This window comes from Mobula birostris, chromosome 15, assembly GCF_030028105.1.
Source record: "Mobula birostris isolate sMobBir1 chromosome 15, sMobBir1.hap1, whole genome shotgun sequence".
Classification (NCBI taxonomy): Eukaryota; Metazoa; Chordata; class Chondrichthyes; order Myliobatiformes; family Myliobatidae; genus Mobula; species Mobula birostris.
Window position 1 is genome coordinate 23,169,186 of NC_092384.1, and position 23,492 is coordinate 23,192,677.

The 23,492-nt window shown below is 42.8% G+C and overlaps 1 protein-coding gene across 1 annotated transcript in view; it reads right to left on the bottom strand.

Moving 5' to 3' along the window:
- slc9a5 (solute carrier family 9 member A5) overlaps window positions 1–23,492 on the bottom strand; it is a 181,203-nt gene that overhangs the window by 52,404 nt on the left and 105,307 nt on the right. Inside the window, exon 10 of the mRNA XM_072279421.1 lies at window positions 7,799–7,928. Coding sequence (XP_072135522.1) covers window positions 7,799–7,928 — 130 coding nt within the window. The remainder of the gene's footprint in view (window positions 1–7,798; window positions 7,929–23,492) is intronic.

Here is a 23,492-nt window from a genome sequence, read left to right on the forward strand (position 1 = left end):
TGTTCGTGAAGTTAAATAAAATGAGCTCATACTACCCCCAGAGAGAAAGAGATCAAGAGAAATTTGATTTACAAGTGATTTGAAAAGAATATGCCCCTTTTCAACCATGTAAAGCTTCTCTTTCATCACGTACAGTATGTGATGTGGTATCGTGCATTAATCTCAGTCACCTACTGATGTCATAACAAGTAAAATTATATTGAAGCATTTGGCATTAGAAACATTCCTGAATGTTGAATGAAAAGCATTAAATTCTATGATAACTAGAGGCTAATTGTGTATTTATTAATTCTTATTAATATTTCAAAACATGCTCTTATTCACTGTTTTTTTCATGCAGTCTACTGAATAAAATGACACCTTGTATCACATCAAGGGTAAAATGTAATTTTGCTAGGCATTATAGCTGTTCTGTACCTTCAGCTTACTATGAAATAAAGCAGTTTTAATGGCTAGTCCTATGGAGAGGAATGAACAGTCGATGTTTCGGCCGAGACCCTACATTGGGACTGGAAAGGAAGGGGAAGGAAGCCTGCAGAAGAAGGTGGAGGAAGGAAAGCTGGCAAATGATAGGTGAGCACACGGTCGAAGAGTCAGAGAGCATCAGAGTTCACAGAGGGGGAGTCGTGAGAAAAGGTCTCACTCAACTGCCATCAAAGAGAGTATTTACACTTTCTCAGGCTAGGCCTACCTCGAAGAGACTTGGCAGTGGAGCAGCAAGTCATAAACACAAGAGATTCTGCAGTTGCTGGAAATCTCTTGTGATTGTGGACTTGTACCTTTGATTATGGAGCAATACTTTGTGTTTATGATTGCTGATTTTCCATGCTTTCTTGGTCTATTTTTGAAGTGAGTACACAAAGATGCACACAGAAGACATGACGATCACCTTTGGACATTAGGAGACACTAGTTTTGTACACAGACCTCACATATCCTCAAGTCCCTTTCAGCCAATTAAATGCTTTTGTTGTCAGTATAATAAAGTAGTAAACATAGCTGCTGATCTGTGCGTATCAAGCTTCCATGGGTAACAGTATGGTCATAATAAGATAATCAGCTTCCGTGGTGTTGTTTGAATGATAAATATTGTCCAGGATATCAGAGTGAATATCTTACTCCTCTTCTAACTGGGACCATGGGAGATCAGAATCAGATTTAGCATCACTGGCACATGTCATGAAATCTGTTGTTACGCGGCAGCAGTGCAGTGTGATACACAGTAATAACAAAAAACTATAAGTTACAATAAGAAATATATTAAAAATACATTAAGTAATACAAAACAAAAGAAAAATAGTGAGCTAGTATGCAGTACATAGGTTCATTATCAGTGAAAAAATCTGAAAGCAGAGAGGAAGAAGCTGTTCCTAAAACGTTGGGTGTGTGGCTCCTGTACCACCACCTTGATGGTAGCAACGAGAAGAGGACATGTCCTGAATAATGATGGTCCTTAATGCTGGATGCCACCTTTCTGAGGAATTGCCTTTTGAAGATGTTCTTAATGCTGGGGAGGCTAGACCCCATGAAGGAACTGGCTGAATCGGCAACTTTCTGCAGCTTTTCCAGACCCTGTACCATGACCCCTCCATCCCAAACGGTGATGTAACCAGTTAGAATGCTCTCCATGGTACACCTGCAGAAATTTGAGGGAGTCAAATTTCCTCATACCAAGTTTCCACAAACTCCTAATGATGAGCGGTCACAGCTGTGCCTTCTTTGTAATTGGAGTCATAGAGTCATTGAAAAGTACAGCACAGAAACAGGCCCTTCTGCCCATCTAGTCTGTGTCAAACCACTTAAACTGCCTACTTCCATCGACATGCACCCAGATTGGACCCAGGGTAGCTCTTCAGAGATTTTGACATCCAGCAACTTAAAACTGCTCACCTTTTCCACTGCTGATCCCTCTGAGGACTGGTGTGTGTTCCCCCAACTTTCTCTTTCACAAGTCCACAATCAATTCCTTGGTCTTATTGACGCCGAGTGCAAGTTTGTTGCTGTAACACGACTCAACCAGCTGATCTATCTCACTCCTAGACATCTCCTCATCACCAGCTGAACTTCTGACAATAGTTGTATCATCAGCAAGTTTATAGATGGTGCTTGAGCTGTGCCTAGCCACACGGTGTAGACAGCGTAGAGCAGTGGGCTAAGCATGCATCCTTGAGGTGTGCCAGTGTTATAAGGAAGAAATGTTATTTCAGATCTGCACTAACAGGGAACCTTACCCCAAAGGCTGCAAGGACTGCCAGCTCAAACGTCGTAGTATAACATGACGTTGAATATTCTGACCCAGAAATAAATTCACAGGATGTAGCTGTCATTGGGCATGAGGGAAGATTTCATTGTAACCTATCAAATATTGAAAGCATAGATAGAGAGGATGTTTCCTATAGGGAGGGAGTCTAGGACCAGACAGCACAGCTTCATAATACAAGGACATCCCTTCAGACCACAAGGTAGTGAATCTTTGGCGTTCATTGCCATAGACGCTGTGGAGGCCAAATCATTGGGTATATTTAAAGCGGAGGTTGACAGGTTCTTGCTTAGTAAGGGTGTCAAAGGTTACAGGGAGAAGGTACAAGAATGGGGTTGAGAGTGCTTTTAAAAAAAAAATCAGCCAAGGAGGAATGGCAGAGCAAACTCAACGGACGGAATGGCCTAATTGCGCTCCTGCCTTATGGCTGTGTGGTACAGGGACACCAAAGATGAAATGCAGAGTCCACGTATGAGAACAACTGTCCCAACAATATCATACAAGGACATAACAAATAGGAGCAGGGGTCAAGCCTGATCTGCCATTCATCAAGATCTTAACCTCAGTGCCTGCCATTTTCCTGCACTATTCTTCTAACCGCTGATTCAATATTTAGAAATGTATTCATTTTTTAAAAATTTAACTCAGCAACTGAGCTTCCACAACTAACCAGAGCACAAAATTCCAAAAATTTAAGACACTGCATTAAAAAATTTCTGCTCATCTCAGTCCTGGAGAGCCTATCCCTTATTTTGAGATTGTGACTCCTCAACTCAGAAATATCCTTCCTGCATCCAGTCAGTCGATCCCTTCTTCCCTCTGCTATCTGATTTCTGAACGGTCCATGAATAGCACCTTACCATTTTCTTCTCTTCCTCACTATTCATTTTATATTTTTCTTATTGAAACCTACAGGAATTGTTTCACAACACAAGTCAGTGATAATAAATCTGATTCCGATTCGAAGACTTATATAATTTTCTAAAAGATCTTTCATTCGTCTAGAGAATGCAGACCTAATTTATTCAACCCATTTTCATAGTAAGCCCACCATCTCTGAAATCCTTCTAAACAATCTTCGATATAATTCCTTTATCTAGTATGTTGCAATAAAATTGGGCTCAACATGACAAAGACCAAAGAATTGATTGTAGACTCCGGAAGAAGAAGTCAGGAAAGCACACACCAATCCTCACTGAGGGGTCAGCGGTAGAAAGGGTGAGCAGCTTCTTGATCCTGGGTCCGTCACAGTGAAAGCACGCTGCCAGCTTTACTTCATTCGGAGCTTGAGGAGGTTTCGTATGTCACCAAGACTTTTGTACAGATGTACCGTGAAGGGCGCTCTGACTTGTAGCATCACCGTCTTGTATGGAGGCGCCAATACACAGAATTGTAAGCGGCTCCATCGCAGGCACAAGTCTCTCCACCATCAAGGACAGCTTCTAAACGTGGTGCCTCAAGACAGCAGCACCCAGCATTAAGGGCCATCACCATCTGGGACATGGCCTTTTCTTTTTACTACCATCAAGAGGAGTACGGGAGCCTGAAGACACACAATCAACATCTGCGTACAGCTTTTCCCCTCTGCCGTCAGATTTCTGAACTGTCCATTGACACTACTTTTCTCTTCCTCTTTCACACTACTTATCTTGTTGTAACTGAACGTAATTTGTAAAGCCTGCACTGTACAACTGCCACAAAACAACAAATTTCATGACCTACATCTGTGACAATAAACCTGGTTCTAGTTCGTGGTAGATAAAGAAACGAAAACATTTTAAAATACTCCAGCTGCAGCCTTACCAAAGACCCGCACAAGACTTCTTTATTCCTTCTGTATCCAAGTCATCTTGTGATTGAGGTGACCATAACATTTGCTCTCAAAATTGCTGGATATTCCTACATGCTGCCTCTCAGTGTACAAGGAAACCAAGGTCAGTTTGAATATGTAATAATTCATAATATCATGTTGATCATGTTCTCAGCCCGTCCTTTGCAGTGACATGGCCGTTGAGCAACAACTGCAGGAGATATCCAATTTGCATGGGCTTGAAATAGACCTAATTAACTATGAATAAGACCAACTCTTGGTATCGTCTTCATTACCCCACCAAAGGGAATATATTTGATGAGCATCATAGATACAATTTACTTTGTAACTGACACTACAAATGCATGTCAACTCTAGATGTTTCCCTCAGTTCATCTGAGCCACAAGCCATTGGACAGCAAGTTATAGTTTTGAATATATTAAGGTCACCCAGTTAAAACTCCACTTTTGGATCACTCTTGCATGGAAATTGCATTTCACTTTGTAGGTTATGCCTTAATAGTTACATGTGCGTTTTCCGAGATTTCAACCCATCTCTTCACATAGGTTATTATAACACTGTGTAAGAAGCATTATTGCCTGCTTATTGCTTTCTTAGCCTGCAGCAAATAATGAATTGCTGGAAAATTTGACCAAACCCACCCCCTTACTACATCAAAGATCATCTTTGTTTGAAATGCCTGACTGATGACAGGAGAATGAGCAAAATCTGGTAGATGGTGGTCGGACTTTCTTGAGAATGTCTCCCTCTAGAGTCCAAGCCATGACTGACAAAACTCACTCCTTAACTCTGAACAGCTTTAATTGTCTGGGGAAACACCCTGCTGGTTACAGCTATAACTTGTGAATGATATACACTGCAGTGATGTAGGAAGCTGTGGTCAGTGGAAGTGCGATTCCCTTCCTGGATGGGGTCCCAATCAAGCATGCTGTTTTGGCTGGATGTTATTCAGTTTTTTTTTAGTGTTGTTGCAACTGCACTCATCCAAATAAATGGAGAGCATTTCATTACACACTGCACTTGGGTCTCGTAAATATTGGAAAGGCTTTGGGGGTCAGGAAGTGAATAACCTGCCAGAGGACATGTATCCTTCAAACAGCTTTTATTATAGAATTATAGAACAGTACAGCACATTACAGGCCCTTCGGGCCACAATGTTGTGCTGACCCTCAAACCCTGCCTCCCATATAACACAAACAACAGGAATTCTGCAGATGCTGGAAATTCAAGCAACACACATCAAATTTGCTGGTGAATGCAGCAGGCCAGGCAGCATCTCTAGGAAGAGGTACAGTCGACGTTTCAGGCCGAGACCCTTCGTCAGGACTCACGACGAAGGGTCTCGGCCTGAAACGTCGACTGTACCTCTTCCTAGAGATGCTGCCTGGCCTGCTGTGTTCACCGGCAACTTTGATATGTGTTGTTCCTATATAACACCCCACATTAAATTCCTCCATACACCTGTCTAGTAGTCTCTTAAACTTCACTAGTGTATCTGCCTCCACCTCTGACTCAGGCAGTGCATTCCACTCACCAACCACTCTCTGAGTAAAAAAACCTTCCTCTAATATCCCCCTTGAACTTCCCACCCCTTACCTTAAAGCCATGTCCTCTTGTATTGAGCAGTGGTGGCCTGGGGAAGAGGCGCTGGCTATCCACTCTATCTATTCCTCTTATTATCTTGTTCACCTCTATCATGTCTCCTCTCATCCTCCTTCTCTCCAAAGAGTAAAGCCCTAGCTCCCTTAATCTCTGATCATAATGCATACTCTCTAAATCAGGCAGCATCTTGATAAATCTCCTCTGTACCCTCTCCAATGCTTCCACATCCTTCCTATGGTGAGGCGACCAGAACTGGACACAGTACTCCAAGTGTGGCCTAACAAGAGTTTTATAGAGCTGCATCATTACATCGCGACTCTTAAACTCTATCCCTCGATTTATGAAAGCTAACACCCCATAAACTTTCTTAACTACCCTATCTACCTGTGAGGCAACTTCAAGGGATCTGTGAACATGTACCCTCAGATCCCTCTGTTCCTCCACACTACCAAGTACCCTGCCTTTACTTTGTACTCTGCCTTGGAGTTTGTCCTTCCGAGGTGTACCACCTCACGCTTCTCCGGGTTGAACTCCATCCGCCACTTCTCAGCCCACTTCTGCATCCTATCAATGTCTCTCTGCAACCTTCAACAATCCTCTACACTATCTACAACACCACCAACCTTTGTGTCATCTGCAAACTTGCCAACCCACCCTTCTACCCCCACATCCAGGTTGTTCATAAAAATCACAGAAAGTAGAGGTCCCAGAACAGATCTTTGTGGGACACCACCAGTCACAATCCTCCAATCTGAATGTACTGCCTCCACCACCACCCTCTGCCTTCTGCAGGCAAGCCAATTCTGAATCCACCTGACCAAACTTCTCTGGATCCCATGCCTTCTGACTTTCTGAATAAGCCTACCGTGTGGAACTTTGTCAAATGCCTTACTAAAATCCATATAGATCACATCCACTGCGCTACCCTCATCTATATGCCTGGTCACCTCCTCAAAGAACTCTATCAGGTTTGTTAGACACGATCTGCCCTTCACAAAGCCATGCTGACTGTCCCTGATCAGACCATGATTCTCTAAATGCCCATAGATCCTATCTCTAAGAATCTTTTCCAACAGTTTCCCACCACAGACGTAAGGCTCACTGGTCTATAATTACCCAGACTATCCCTACTACCTTTTTTGAACAAGGGGACAACATTCACCTCCCTCCAATCCTCCGGTACCATTCCTGTGGACAACGAGGACATAAAGATCCTAGCCAGAGGCTCAGCAATCTCTTCCCTCGCCTCGTGGAACAGCCTGGGGAATATTCCGTCAGGCCCCGAGGACTTATCCGTCCTAATGTATTTTAACAACTCCAACACCTCCTCTCCCTTAATATTAACATGCTCCAGAACATCAACCTCACTCATATTGTTCTCACCATCATTTTGTAGTCATGATATTTACGTGACCGATCCAGTTTAGGTTTTAATCAGTGGTACCTTTTAAAATGATGATGCTGGAGTATTTGATGATGTCCCTTAAGGTTCAGTGATGAGACGTTCCCACCAGAGATTGTCATAGCCTATCTCTCATGTGGCATGTATGTCACTCACAATACCCTCATATGGATCAAATAAGTAAACCAGAAGACCAGCCAGTACGGAGAGAAAAAACAGCAGTTGATAGAACTTGCCCCATGTGGCTGGGTCCCTAACACAATACAGTAGACAGCAATATTACATTATGAAGACCACCTGCTTACAGAGTAGCCACTCACCTGGATCGTCTGCCTGGTGCAATAAGCAGCTTAGGTATTTTGCAAACTTCTGCTCTGCATTCTTACACAGAGAATGAACAGGATGTGGAATTCCTTATGACATGGAGTGATTGGGGTCAACACATTGATGGGCAGCTGAGATGAGCACATTACAAATAAACAGAAGGGTGTACAAAAAGTTCTCGCTGAGCACAAAAACAACGTACACCATTCGAGCCAAATGGTTTACTTCTGTATCATAAATTCCACATCATTGTTTGCTTGACTTGATACTCCACCTTCACCTCAGAGTGCCCTATGGCTAATTTGCCAAATGATTTCCAGCAGAGGTAGAGCCTGTAATTACCAGGGCCATTAATACACTTTTCTAAAACAAAGAGTACCTGGTCAGCAAAGCTGATAGCATCGCGTATATTCAACTTGTGGTAAACGTCCCAAATATCATCCTTGATCCTGTAGGCCGACTTCCGCATCAACATCTGTCTCAAGTACTTCTTGTCAAACTGTTCCCATCTGCAAGAATAATTAATACAGTGGTCACCCAAATAAGAGTAGCAACTGGAATGATGTCTGCTTGTTTTGTGATACTGATCATAGAACATAGAACAGTACAACACATTACAGGCCCTTTGGCTCACATTGTTGTGCCGACCCTCAAACCCTGCCTCCCATATAAGCCCCCACCTTAAATTCCTCCATATACCTGTCTAGTAGTCTCTTAAATTTCACTAGTGTATCTCCCTCCACCACTGACTCAGGCAGTGCATTCCATGCACCAACCACTCTCTGAGTAAAAAACCTTCCTCTAATATCCCCCTTGAACTTCCCACCCCTTACCTTAAAGCCATGTCCTCTTGTATTGAGCAGTGGTGGCCTGGGGAAGAGGCGCTGGCTATCCACTCTATCTATTCCTCTTATTATCTTGTTCACCTCTATCATGTCTCCTCTCATCCTCTTTCTCTCCAAAGAGTAAAGCCCTAGCTCCCTTAATCTCTGATCATAATGCATACTTTCTAAACTAGGCAGCATCCTGGTAAATCTCCTCTGTACCCTTTCCAATGCATCCACATCCTTCCTATAGTGAGGTGACCAGAACTGGACACAATACTCCAAGTGTGGCCTAACCAGAGTTTTACAGAGCTGCATCATTACATCGCGACTCTTAAACTCTATCCCTCGACTTATGAAAGCTAACACCCCATAAGCTTTCTTAACTACCCTATCTACCAGTGAGTCAACTTTCAGGGATCTGTGGACATATACCCCCAGATCCCTCTGCTCCTCCACACTACCAAGTATCTTGCCATTTACTTTGTACTCTGCCTTGGAGTTTGTCCTTTCAAAGTGTACCACGTCACACTTCTCCGGGTTGAACTCCATCTGCCACTTCTCAGCCCACTTCTGCATCCTATCGATGTCTGTCTGCCATCTTTGACAATCCTCTATACTATCTACAACACCACCAACCTTTGTGTTGTCTGCAAACTTGCCAACCCACCCTTCTACCCCCACATCCAGGTCGTTCATAAAAATCACAAAAAGTAGAGGTCCGAGAACTGATCTTTGTGGGACACCACTAGTGACAATCCTCCAATCTGAATGTACTCCCTCCACCACCACCCTCTGCCTTCTGCAGGCAAGCCAATTCTGAATCCACCTGACCAAACTTCCCTGGATCCCATGCCTTCTGATTTTCTGAATAAGCCTACCGTGTGGAACCTTTCCGAATGCCTTACTAAAATCCATATAGATCACATCCACTGCACTACCCTCATCTATAGGCCTGGTCACCTCCTCAAAGAACTCTATCAGGCTTGTTAGACACGATCTGCCCTTCACAAAGCCATGCTGACTGTTCCTGATCAGACCATGATTCTCTAAATGCCCATAGATCCTATCTCTAAGAACCTTTTCCAACAGCTTTCCCACCACAGACGTAAGGCTCACTGATCTATAATTACGCGGACTATCCCTACTATCTTTTTTGAACAAGGGGACAACATTCGCCTCCCTCCAATCCTCCGGTACCATTCCCATAGACAACGAGGACATAAAGTTCCTAGCCAGAGGCTCAGCAATCTCTTCCCTCGCCTCATGGAGCAGCCTAGGGAATTTTCTGTCAGGCCCCGGGGACTTATCCATCCTAATGTATTTTAATAACTCTGACACCTCCTCTGCCTTAATATCAACATGCTCCAGAACATCAACCTCACTCATATTGTCCTTGCCGTCATCAAGTTCCCTCTCATTGGTGAATACCAAAGAGAAGTGATCACTGAGGATCTTGCTCACTTCCACTGCCTCCAGGCACACCTTCCCACCTTTATCTCTAATCCGTCCTACCTTCACTCCTGTCATCCTTTTGTTCTTCACATAATTGAAGAATGCCTTGGGGGTTTTCCTTTACCCTACTCGCCAAGGCCTTCTCATGCCCCCTTCTTGCTCTTCTCAGCCCCTTCTTAAGTTCCTTTCTTGCTTCCCTATATTCCTCAATAGATCCATCTGATCCTTGCTTCCTAAACCTCATGTATGCGGCCTTCTTCCACCTGACTAGATTTTCCACCTCACTTGTCACCCATGGTTCCTTCACCCTACCATTCTTTGTCTTCCTCACCGGGATAAATTTATCCCTAACATCCTGCAAGAGATCCCTAAACATCGACCACATGTCCATAGTACATTTCCCTGCAAAAACATCATCCCAGTTCACTCCCTCAAGTTCTAGCCTTATAGCCTCATAATTTGCCCTTCCCCAATTAAAAATTTTCCAGTCCTCTCTGATTCTATCCTTTTCCATGGTAACGCTGAAGGCCAGGGAGTGGTGATCACTGTTCCCCAGATGGTCACCCACTGAGAGATCTGTGACCTGACCTGGTTCGTTACCAAATACGAGATCTAGTATGGCATTCCCCCTAGTTGGCCTGTGCACATACTGTGACAGGAATCCATCCTGGACACACTTAACAAACTCTGCCCCATCCAAACCCTTGGAACTAATCAGGTGCCAATCAGTTGAGAGTTAAAGGGCAAAAGGTTAGGGGTAACATGAGGGGGAACTTCTTTACTCAGAGAGTGGTAGCTGTGTGGAACGAGCTTCCAGCAGAAGTGGTTGAGGCAGGTTCGATGTTGTCACTTAAAGTTAACTTGGACAGCTATATGGACAGGAAAGGAATGGAGGGTTATGGGTCTAGTGCAGGTCGGTGGGACGAGTATAGGGTAAGAGTTCGGCACGGACTGGAAGGGCCGAGATGGCCTGTTTCAGTGCTGTAATTGTTATATGGTTATATATGGTTATATGGTTACATAATATTAGGGAAGTTAAAGTTACCCATGATAACAACCCTGTTATTTTTGCACCTTTCCAAATTCTGCCTCCAAATCTACTCCTCTGTATCTCTGCTGCTACCAGGGGGCCTACAGAATACTCCCAACAGAGTAACTGCTCCCTTCCTGTTCCTGACTTCCACCCATACTGGCTCAAAAGAGGATCCCGCTACATTACCCACCCTTTCTGTAGCTGTAATAGTATCCCTGACCAGTAATGCCACCTGTCCTCCCCTTTCTCCCCCCTCTCTATCCCTTTTAAAGCACTGAAATCCAGGAATATTGAGAATCCATTCCTGCCCTGGTGCCAGCCAAGTCTCTGTAATGGCCACTATATCATAATTCCATGTATGTATCCAAGCTCTCAGTTCATCACCTTTGTTCCTGATGCTTCCTGCATTGACCTGACTTGGAGGGAAGGCTGATAAAGAACAGCAGAGCTCTGGATGAGAGCATCTACTGTTATGAGGTCTACCACACACTTGACATGCTTTCCTGTTGCAAAGTGGGTCCAAACTAACTTCTGAATTGCCTTGAATTCCCCGCCCCCCCCCTCACATTGACACACATTCCCAGTGGGGAATAGAAATATAGAACATATTAGAACTGCCAAATCTACTACAGTACTATAAAACTATTCACTCCTAATAGTCATAGATTTAGGAATTTATCCAGCGCATGCAGGCATATTCTTTCGATTGATTATAAGTGAACATAAACAGCGCAGACATCCAGTACATATAATGGACTGCCTTCAAACAATGCTTTTAACAATTGCATCCATTGAACCTTTATTTTCATTGTAACATGAAAGATGATTGTCGATACCTTCAAGTTCTTTGTAGTTCCTAACTTGAAATAGTGAAATAGCTTCATTTTCACTTCCAGCCACGTCTGGCATCTCCAAGCCTGAATGCTTGAAAACCCAGCGAGCAAAATAGTTCCCAGTTGTCTTACTGCTTATTTCTTGCCAACTATCAGTGACACAAATCACTGCATTTTGAACACAAACACACGCAAACGACACTATTTAAAAACTGTTCACTCTAAGCACAGTGCATTGTCTAAAGACCACACGATGTGCACACGACTAACACCATTTAGAAAATGATTGGCATCAGTGCAACAGTCTCCTGTCCCAACTAAGTGGCAAGTGTCCCAAAGAAACAAAGAAAATCCTAGCTCTTTTCGAGTTGTTTTTGCTCCTGAAAAGTTGTCCTAAATAAGTGGCTGCCTGATTAACTGGGATCTACTGTATCTCCTTCTGAAGCAATCCTAGCCTTGCTCTCTAAACAAGAGGGAATATTTTCAGAATTACTTCTCAATCAGGAAATGGTAAAGTAATTGGATTTAGAAGGCTCACCTTTGACTTTCCCGCCATATTAATTTACATTTGCCTCACATGCTTGAACTGTAGATTCACTGCATCCAAGGTCATTTGGCCATTTGAATTCAGAGTCAGCTTGCCCGCAAAAGACAGAGGGTAGGAGTCGAGATGTCTTATTCTGGCTGGAGGTTCATGACTAGTGGTGCTACGCATGGATACATACTGGAACCTCTGCTATTTGTGCAAAATATAAATGACTTGAATGAAAATATTGATAGGCAAATTAGTAACCAGCATCCTTTCCTCAGGATCAAAAATGTCTTATTCTTGCAGGCATGCATTAAAGTGAGAGAGGGGAACTTCAAAGAAAGTATGCCAGACAAGTTTCTTTTTTTAAAAAAAGAAGTGGTGGGTGCCTGAATTGTCATGCCAGGCGTGGTGGTGAATGGAGGGATATGGACCGTTTGCAGTCAGAAGAGATTAGGTGTCATTCATTAGCTTAGTTAGTTCAGCACAACATTGTGGGCCAAAGGGCCTGTGCCTAATGTTACTTACCTCTTCTCAACCCATGCTTGAATGTTGTCTGTATCTTGCTGAATTTGTTGATGAGTTGCAAATGGAAATGAACACTAGCTGGGGACCAGCCATCATCCCCACTTCCGACCATGTGATAGAATTAGGTCACTAATAAAGGTGCTGGTTCAAGAAACTTTCCTGAGGAACCCCTGCAGCGATGCCTTAGAGCTGTGATAATTGACATGCAACAAACACAACTATTCTTCTCTGTACACAGTGTGACTTGTTTCTTCTGGATGCCCATTGATTTCAGTCTTACCACAGTGGCTTGACGCCACATTCAATCAAACCATTCCTTTTAATCAAGATCAGTCAAATCTAACTTAAAAAAACTAGAATTTAGATCTTTGGTTCCTGTTTGGACTAAGACTACGATGAGGTTGGAGGTGGCTCTGGCACAATTCACTGTGTTTCAGTGGTCTGGTTACTGAAGATTAGGTGCGACCCGTTGAGCTCGACTCTTGTCTGACATTGTGAAGAGACATGAGTGGTGTAGAATAAGTGGGAGGCCCTCCGGGGCCGCCAGTGAAACACCAACATTTTGTTGATGATCAAAAATAGACTGAGTGGACAGTTTTTAGTGGAACTAGATTTGACCTGCTTTATCTAGAAAGGACGTTCCTGGCCAGAGTTCCACATGGTTTGGCACATGTAATATTGCCAGAAGAGGTTGGCTAAAGGCCCAGCTAAGTCTGCAGGGAAGGACTTCAGTACTGTGAAGCCCTTGCTGTACATAGTGGTCAGATGTTGTATTCAATCATTAGTCAGCAAGGAAACACCTCTTCAGGTGGCGATTACTGTCACCGGTCAGCAAATGGAAGTAAAATTCACCACCACAACGAACATACCTGTTCCAGGTCAGCTCCACTTGATTCATTTCCAGCCCTTAGATGTGGCAAATATGTGGGGCAGTGAGTTGTGTAACAGTGCACATAACCAGAACACTGAGATGAACAACAGATTTTCAAATAATAGGGAGATATCTAACAGCCTTGGAACATCAAGGGAATTAAATAGAATAGATAAATGACATCAGATATGAGGTAAGAAATATTGTTGAATAAACTACTTGATGTGGTTTTCTGGTTTAAAGATTAAAAGTGAACTTGTGTACACTAAGGCTTTGATCTTATGACACACATATTGAATAAGTCTTTGTTCATTAAAAAGCCACTAATAATTTAAAGTCCCACACCAAGGGAACAGAATACCCATAGATAATTCAAACACAGATATTATTAAGATTATTTATATTCCATGTAGTCCGCACTGTGGACATATACTCAATGGCTACTTCATTAGGTACACCTGTTTGTTAATGCAAATATATCATCAGTGAATCATGTGGTAGCTTAAAGATCTTAAATCTGTAAGATAATGTTTTTTTGAGGCATTGTAAGTGTTGTTACTTCAATGTACTCATGTTATTTTTCCTGTATAATATAACAATAAAAAGATTTGGAAAGAAAGAATCATGTGGTAGCAACTCAATACATGAAAGCAGTCAGACATGGTCAAGAAGTTCAGTTGTTGTTCAGACCAAAAATCAGAATGGGGAAAGAAATGTGATCTGTGTGACTTTGACCGTGGAATGATTGTTGGTGCCAAAAGGGGTGGCTAGAGTAACTCAAAAATTGCTGATCTCCCGGGACCTTCACATAAAACAGTCACGAGAGTTTACAGAGAATAGAACGAAGAACAAAACCCATCCTGTGAGTGGCAGTTCAATGGGTGAAAACGCTTTGTTAATGAGAGAGGTGAGAGGAGAATGGCCAGGCTGGTTCAAGCTGACAGGAAGGTGACAGTAACTCAAATAACCACCTGCTACAACAGTGCCGTACGGAAGAGCATCTGTGAACGCACAACACGCTGAACCTTAAAAGTGGACGGACTACAGCAGAAAGATCACACCAGGTTCCACTCCTGTGGTCACTTTATTAGGTACAGTACACTCCTGTATCTGATAAAGTGGCCGCTGATTGTATTTTACTAATGCATCAAATGCCAGGCTGAAAGAAATCTGAAGCTTATATTTCTTCCCTTACTAAATACTTTACACAAGCCCAAACCCACTTAAATCTATAGGATCACACTTGTTTAGTAACTGGAAAGAAATTAGGCAGTAATGCTACGACAAGACAAAAGGCACGAAAATGCATTTTTTCTATACAGTCGGCCCTCCGTATCCGCGGGTTCCACATCCGCGGATCAAAAATACTCTACAAGTATCCCCGCTATCTGAAAGTAACGCATTCCTATGAAACCTTTCGTAAGCTGAACCCAAAAAATAACCTACCAAATCATACCAAATAACACATAAAACTTAAAATAACACTAACATATAGTAAAAGCAGGAACGATATGCTACTAGCAGAACCAATAGTAACATCGGCAGCTTTCAAGATTCTTTCTCTCTGCCTGTAAATTTGTACGAATGGTGGACGCAGGCAAGTTCAGTGCAAGCACAATGTCTTTATTTCATCCACCACGATCGAAACACTTAATTACGTCCAGCTTTATGCTAAGTGTAACACCCTTACGAGCTCTCTTAGGCTTCTCTGATACCTTAGCACACATCTTGCTAACGGATGCACAAAATAAATGGAGATAAAGCATTCTCGCTGCGCGGGGTGCACGCTGCCTCTATAACGGCTCACTGCAAAGCAAACGCTGAATGCTATTTTCGCTTTTCGTATCACCCTGACGAGCTCTCTTAGGCTTTTATATAAGGGACGAGCATCCGTGAATTTTGGTATCCGGTGCTGGGGGGGTCCCGGAACCAATCCCCCACAGATACGGAGAGCCGGCTGTATTTACAATTATCAAATGCAAGTTAATAAGTTAATATAAAAACTAAGATAAAGCAAAATACAAATACTGAGGAATTTTATGGCTAGAGGAGCTTGAGCAAAGTTTTAATGGCTTTTCCAATCTGAGTTCAACCTCAGTATAAAATTTACAATGTCCACTTATGATGGGTTAAGTCTTCATCAGCAAGACAAACAAATGATTTTGGGAAGGTTTTTGGCGCCATCTACTGTTCAAAGATTGCATACCCATTTAGCCATAACCTGCAGCCGACTTAGCATAGGCACATGCGTATTTTTATAACATTAGATAGATGCTTGTAAGAGGTTATGTATTAGGAAATCAGATTAATTATCAGGTAGAAATTCCAGCTCATGAAGTGATGCATTTACTTTCTTCTGAAGAGCCTGCACTAGGAAATCAGAAACAGACAGCTTTTCTGCTCCCTAACAACCTTGAGCAAATCCCAAATTATTTAACATTTAAATTAGGAAATTGAGACAAGGAAATGTCAGAAATTAGAACTATAAAGCACGATAGAGAGTACAAGGTATGAATGCATCAACCATTCTGTAAAAGGTGGTGAATAAAAGTCGTGGACTGGTGCTCAGTCTGAAAGCAAAGCTCAAATTGATAACCAACATATGGATATGTCACACTATACTAATCTGAGATTCTTTATTTTGCAGGCTTTCACAGTAGAACAAAGAAATATAATTGAATCGATGAAAAACTACAAAGACTGACAATCAATGTGTAAAAGACAACCTATACAAATACAAAAAGCAATAAATAGGTAGATAGATAAATGAATAATACTGAGCCCATGCGTTGTAGAGACCTTGGAAGTGAGTCCATAGATTGTACACTGCTGAGGTGAGTGAAGTTATCCACGTAGTTCAAGAGCCTGATGGTTGAAGGGTAATAAATAACTGTTCCTGAACATGGTGTGTGGGACCCAAGGCTCCTGTACCAACTGCATCTCAGTGAGGTATGGCAATTGTTCCATATCGGACCGCAAAGCACTCCAGCGTGTGGTGAAAACTGCCCAGCGGATTATCGGCACCCAATTGCCCACCATTGAGAACATCTACCATAAGCGCTGCCTGGGCAGGGCGAAAAGCATTATCAGGGATGCATCTCACCCTAACCATGGACTTTTTACTCTCCTCCCATCCGGTAGGCTCTACAGGAGCCTCCGCTCCCACACCAGCAGGTACAGGAAGAGTTTCTTCCCTGAGGCTGTGACACTGCTGAACCTCTCATCACAACGCTAAGCAGTATTGCATCTATACTGTACTGTCTCAATACTTTTATATTTGTGTGCTGTAGCACTTTTTTTATTCGAAGTTATTTTGTAATTAACACTATTCTTTGCATTTCTGGTCAGATGCTAAATGCATTTCATTGGCTTTGTATCTGTAGTCGGCACAATGACAATAAAGTTGAATCTAATCTAATCGAATCTAATTCCTGATGGCAGTAGAAAGCATGGCCTGGATAGTGGGGGTCCTCGATGATGGATACTTCTTCCTTGTGGCAGCACGCCTTGTAGACGTACTCACTGGTTGGGAGGACTTTGCCTGTGATGGACTGGGCTGTATCCACTACTTTTTGTCGGCTTTTTCATTTGTGGGCATGCTGTTACCATACAAGGCTGTGGTGTAACCAGTCAGGATACTCTCCACTGTGCATCTACAGAAGTCTGTCAAAGTTTTAGATGACATGCCAAATCTGTGCAAACTTCTAAGAAAGTAGAGGTACTGTTGTGACATTTAAAAAAAAATGGCACTCACAGCTGGTCACATGATAGATGCTCTGAAATGATAACAGCATGGAATTTAAAGTAATGAGAACCTGCACAGTGTGGCAAGAAATACATTAATCCACGGTGACACAGCAGCTTTGGGGTAGCTCTGCGGCTGAGCTGTTGCAACCGCTGCCTCACGGCTCCAGAGACGTAGGGTTAATTCAGATACCTGGTGCTGCCTGTGTGTATTTTGCACATTCGCCCTGTGAATACACAGATTTTCTCCATTTTGTCCCATATCCCATAAGAGATGGGATGTTATGTTGAAGTTGTGTAAGACATTGGTGAGGCCTAATTTGGAGTATTGCGTACAGTTTTGGTCACCTACCTACTGGAAAGATGTAATCACAGACAAGAGAAAACTGGCAGATGCTGGAAATCCAAGCAACACACACAAAATGCTGGAGGAACTCAGCAGGCCAGGCAGCATCTATTAAAAAGAGGGCAGTCTGATATTTCAGGCCGAAACCCTTCAGCGGATGTAAATAGGGTTGACAGAGTACAGAGAAAACTTACAAGGAAGCTGCTGGGTCTGGAGAACCTCAGTGACAAAGAAAGATTGAATAGGTGAGGACTGAATTCCTTGGAACAGAGAGGTTTGAGAGGAGATTTGACAGCAGTATACAAAATTATGAGGGGTATAGACAGGGTAAATGCAAGCAACTTTTTCCATGAGATTGGGTAGGACTACCGAAGTCATGGGTTAAGGGTGAGATGTGAAAAGTTTAAATGGAACAGGAGAGGAAGCTTCTCTCAGAGGGCCGAGAGAGTATGGAATAAGCTTCCAGCACAAGTGGTGCATGCAAGCTAAATTTCACTGTTTAGGAGAAGTTTGGATAGGTACATGGCTAGTAGGGGTATGAAGGGCTATGGTCCCAGTGCAGGAGGTTTAAATTCTTTTAAATGGACTAAACAGGCCGTAAGCTCATCTAGTGCTGTACCTCTCTATGACTCTCTTTCTTTATCCCAAAGATATGCAGATTGTTCTTAGTGTGTTGGTGATTGACAGAATCCTGGAGGGATTGAAGGGAGAAAATAGGAAGTGTGCAGGTTAAGCATAAATGTGTGTCTGATGGTTGGCGTAATGTATTGTGTGAGTATTTGTAGCGTTAGAGCGCGTATGGCGTCCAGACGTAGAGAAGTAAAATGGAAGTCTGGTGAATAAACTTGGTTGTTCAATTCTCAGCGGTGTCGGAGTCACATCAATATTACGTGGCGTCAGAAGAAATCGCAGGAAAAAAAACGGAAGAGAAGACACGTGAAAGATGTCACAGTTACAGCCACCGTTAAGTTTAAGCCTACAAGAACTGGAAAATATGGATCCAGAAATTTGAGCTGTTTGGCACCGCTACCGGCGTAGCTGAAAAGATGGAGAAAGTGCAATGTGCTACGTTTTCGCACTTGGCGAGGGAAGAGGCAATAAAGGTTTGCAACACGTTTGCCTTCCAAGATGATGAGCAAGATAAAATTGAAGTGTTGAAGAAAAATTTTCAAGCTTACTGCGAACCAAGAAAAAACCTGCCGTACATCTGACACCGGTTTTTCACGAGGGCTCAAGGACCAACGGAGACCATAGACGCCTACGTAACAGATTTGAAGAGCAAGGCAAAAGACTGTGAGTTCGGAAAACTGCATGACTCTTTAATACGTGACAGGATTGTATGCGGCATACGGGATGATCAAGTGAGAGGCAGGCTATCGAGAGAGGTGGATCTTACATTAGAAAAGGCGATTGACGTTTGCCGTGCCAACAAGATCACGTCAAGGCAGGTTAAAGTGCTCAATGAAGAGATTGAAGTGCACAAAGTAAAAACTGTGAAAACTAACAAGAGTAGGACAAAGCCAGCTCCACAGGATGATCAGAAGGAAGTTAACTGCAACAGATGTGGTTATAAACATGGATACAGAAAATGTCCAGCCTTTGGTCAGACATGCAAGTTATGCCAGAAAAGAAATCACTTTACAAAGATGTGCAAGTCGAAGGAGCACGCAAGGAAAATGCATGCTGTGGAACAGAGTGAGGGCAACAGTGACATGTTCATCGGCACAGTTGAAGAGGAACAGGAGGTATGCATCAAGAATATTAACAATGCAGAGATGGAGGATGAAGATGATTGGACTCAAGATCTGATAATAAACAGGGGGAATGTGACACTTAACCTTGACACTGGGGCAAAGTGCAATGTAATGTTAGCAGAAACATTCAACTCACTGGATATCAGAGAAAGACTGAGAAAATCCACCTGCAAACTTTTTGCATATTTCGGCCACAAGGTGGCGCCACTGGGCAAAAAAAGCACACACCTGTGTGTACAAAGGTCAACAATACAAGATCAAGTTTGAAATAGTACAGCAACGTGTTCCGGCAATACTGGGCAAAGCGACATGCACAAAGCTAGGCCTGCTGAAGCGAATCTATGGTGTTGAAAAAGAAAATGACATTCTCAAAGACTTTGATGAGTTGTTTTCTGGATTAGGATGTTTACCAGGGAAACACCATATCCAGATTGATCCAACTATTGCACCAGTCGTGCATGCCCCAAGAAAGATTCCAGTAGCTCTCAGGGATCAAGTAGTGGAGGAGCTACACAGAATGGAACAGATGGGAGTCATAACAAGACAAATAGAACCGACCGAATGGGTGAACAGTATGGTGACAGTGGTCACGGAAGAAAAGACGAGGATTTGCATGGATCCACAAGACCTCAACCAAGCCATCAAAAGAGAGCACTATCCACTGCTCACGGTTGAAGAGGTTGTCTCCCACATGCCTAATGCAAAATACTTTTCAGTGTTAGACACAAATCAAGGTTTCTGGCAGATCAAGCTGGATGAAGAAAGTTCCAATTATGTACTTTCAGCACGCCCATAGGGAGATATCGTTTCCTACATCTACCCTTTGGGATTTCTTCTGCATCAGAGGTATTCCAGAGATCCGTGGCACAAATGATTGAAGGCCTGGACGGGGTGGTCAACATCACTGATGATTTGCTGATATGGGGTGACACAATTGAAAAACATGATCAGAGACTGAGGAAGCTCCTGGAGAGAGCACGTGAGTACAACCTAAAACTGAACAAAAGTAAATGTAAGATCAGAATTACAGAGATCAAATACATAGGTCATGTGCTCAGTGCTGATGGGCTAAAACCAGATGATGAAAAGGTCAGAGCTGTGGTACAGCTACCACCACCCAGAGACAAGCAAGAACTATTGAGGTTCATGGGCATGATACAGTATCTTGCCAAATTCATTCCCAACTTATCAGAGGTCAGCGCTCCACTCCGAAAGCTACTGGAGAGCAACACTGAATGACATTGGGAAGACGAACAGAAGAAAAGTTTTGACACATTGAAGCAGTTGGTTACCAATGCACCAGCACTCAAGTTCTATGATGCCAATAAACCGGTGACGATGTCTGTGGATGCCAGTTCGGAGGGAATAGGAGCTGTTATTACTGCAGGATGGGAGGCCTGTGGCGTATGGATCACGAGCACTTATGGTCTGTCAACGCTGATATGCTCAAATCGAGAAGGAATTACTCGCCATAGTTTATGGGTGTAAGAAGTTCCACCAATATGTATATGGCAAAGAAATCCAGGTTGAGAGTGATCACAAACCACTTGAGAACATCTTCAAAAAGCCACTCCACCAAGCTCCTATAAGGCTGCAAAGGATGCTTCTCAGGCTACAGAGGTACACTCTCACAGTCACCTATACGCCAGGAAAAGAACTGTATACACTGATGCTTTGAGCCGTGCTTACCTCAAAGAGCAAAAGGAAGAGTTGCTAGGAAGAGAGCTGGAGGTCAACTGGGTTACACCTCAGCTACCCATCTCTGAGAAGAAGTTGAACATGTTCAGGAAAGCAACTGCAGATGATCCTGAAATGCAAATGCTAAGAGACATTACAATGAATGGGTGGCCAACAGAAAGAAAAGACGTTCCAAAGGAAATGCAGAAATACTGGACATTTAAAGAGGAAATCAGCTGTGCATCAGGACTAATGTTCAAAACGGCAAAACTCATCGTACCAAGCCAAATGAGACAGGAAATGCTCAACAGAATTCATGAGTCACACTTGGGGATAGTGAAATGTAAAGAAAGAGCAAGGGACATTCTCTATTGGCCAGGCATGTCAACTCAGATAGAAGACATTGTGTGTCAGTGTGCTGTCTGTAATGAAAACAAAAACAGCAATCCAAGAGATCCTCTGCTTCCCCACCCACTACCAGGAAGACCATGGGAGAAGATTGGCACAGATCTCTTTAACTGCAATGGTGCAGAATATCTGCTTTGTGGGGACTACTATTCAAAATATCTAGAGATCACCAAGTTAAGTGACACGTCCAGTTGAGGTGTTATTACCGCAATGATGTCGACATTCGCAAGACATGGTATTCCAGATATTGTCGTTAGTGACAATGGCCACAATATGCCAGTGGTGATTTCAGAGGGTTCTCAGAAAGCTGGGAATTTCAACATGTTAGTCCAGGGCACGCTCAGTCTAATGGACAAGCAGAGAGAACTGTACAAACTGTCAAGAACATGCTCAAGAAGGCACATAGCAGCAACGGTGACCCTTACATTGCTCTGTTTGAATACCGCAACACACCGATTAAGGGTGAGGGGTTCTCTCCTGCGCAGCTGTTGATGAGACGTCGTCTGAAGTCCAAACTGCCAACATCCACAACTCTACTGACTCCTGAAGGTAATGCTCAAGTTCATGACAAGCAAAAGTACAAGCAAATAAAGAAAAAGGACTACTATGACAGACGTACAAGACAGTTGCCAGATCTGCATACAGGTGAAAATAACAGAATACAGAGAGGAGACACTTGGCAACCAGCTGTGGTTGTGAACAAACATCAGCAACCAAGATCCTTCATAGTTCACACGCCGGATGGAAGAGTCTACAGGAGGAACAGGAAGCATCTGCTGAAGACAGGTGAGAGGGAGTTTCCACGTACAGATGCACAGGACATTTCCACAGATACAAACATGGAAACAAACGACAGCAAGAGTGGTGCAGACTGCAAAGACACAGAGGTTACTCGAGACACTGACGCTGATGAAGGACAAGCACAGTCACAGTTGTATCACACACGGTCTGGGAGACAAGTCAAACTTCCAGCTAGATACAGAGACTAGACATACATACAGTCTCACACAATTTGAGGCAAAGTCACACATGTTATAAGTTCCAAGGTGTGAAATAAAAGGTTTATTAGTCTATGTTAGTAAAAGAAAATGCACTGCTGTTAATATTGTAAGATACAATGCAGAATGCAGTACAAGAAGTTAAGAATTTGTTTAGTTTATGTCATGGTTGTTGCACTGTAAGAGGGGCATACCTAGAGGCATTATTTTGGTAATTCACAGTGTTGCAAAAAGAGAACAAAAATCTTGAGAAGGGGGATGTAATGTATTGTGTGAGTATTTGTAGCATCAGAGTGCGTATGACTTCAGGACATAGAGAAGTAAAATGGAAGTCTGGTGAATAAACGTGGTTGTTCAATCTACAGCAGTGTCTGAGTCACATCAGTTTTATAGTTGGTGTGGTCTTATCAGGATTAGCAGTCTGTTTCCAGGTCGAATACATTGATCACCTCAATGCAATTAAAATAGCAGTACCCCCATCAACTTGATTCCTGATTTTCAAATCATTTTTATAAACACATTTTACTCTTTTTCATACAAAAGAGCATTTAGCAGTGGGGATGTTGAATGGCTTCCATCTGAAGCCCATCAGCCACACACGCAATACAAGGTGATTCAGTTACGTATCCAATTCTGTTGTACAAATTGACATTGTTCATTTGTGTACTTAGCAAGACATATATAATATAAACCCCTAATATAATCAGATAACACTGGAAAATATTAAGGCAAATGTATTGAAATAGAGGTAAACAAACCCAAATTAAAATTGATAGGGACCAAGAAGGTCATAAACCTGCAATGGAAAATAATACCACTGCTGCTGTGATTTAATGTGTAATATTGTATTAAGCTTTATTCAACCTAAATGGATCTCCATGCATTTACATTACACAGCAGTGAAAGACAGTTCAGATTCTGTGCAAATTATTTATAGAGCTATTCTCCATTAGGACTTGCATATATAAATTACTTCTGGCTTTTGAATTAACAAAGGCTTATTGAATTCATACGTCATTAGGACAGAGGAAGCAGCATCAGAAGTGTGCAGGTTAGGTGGTCCCTAGAGCCTG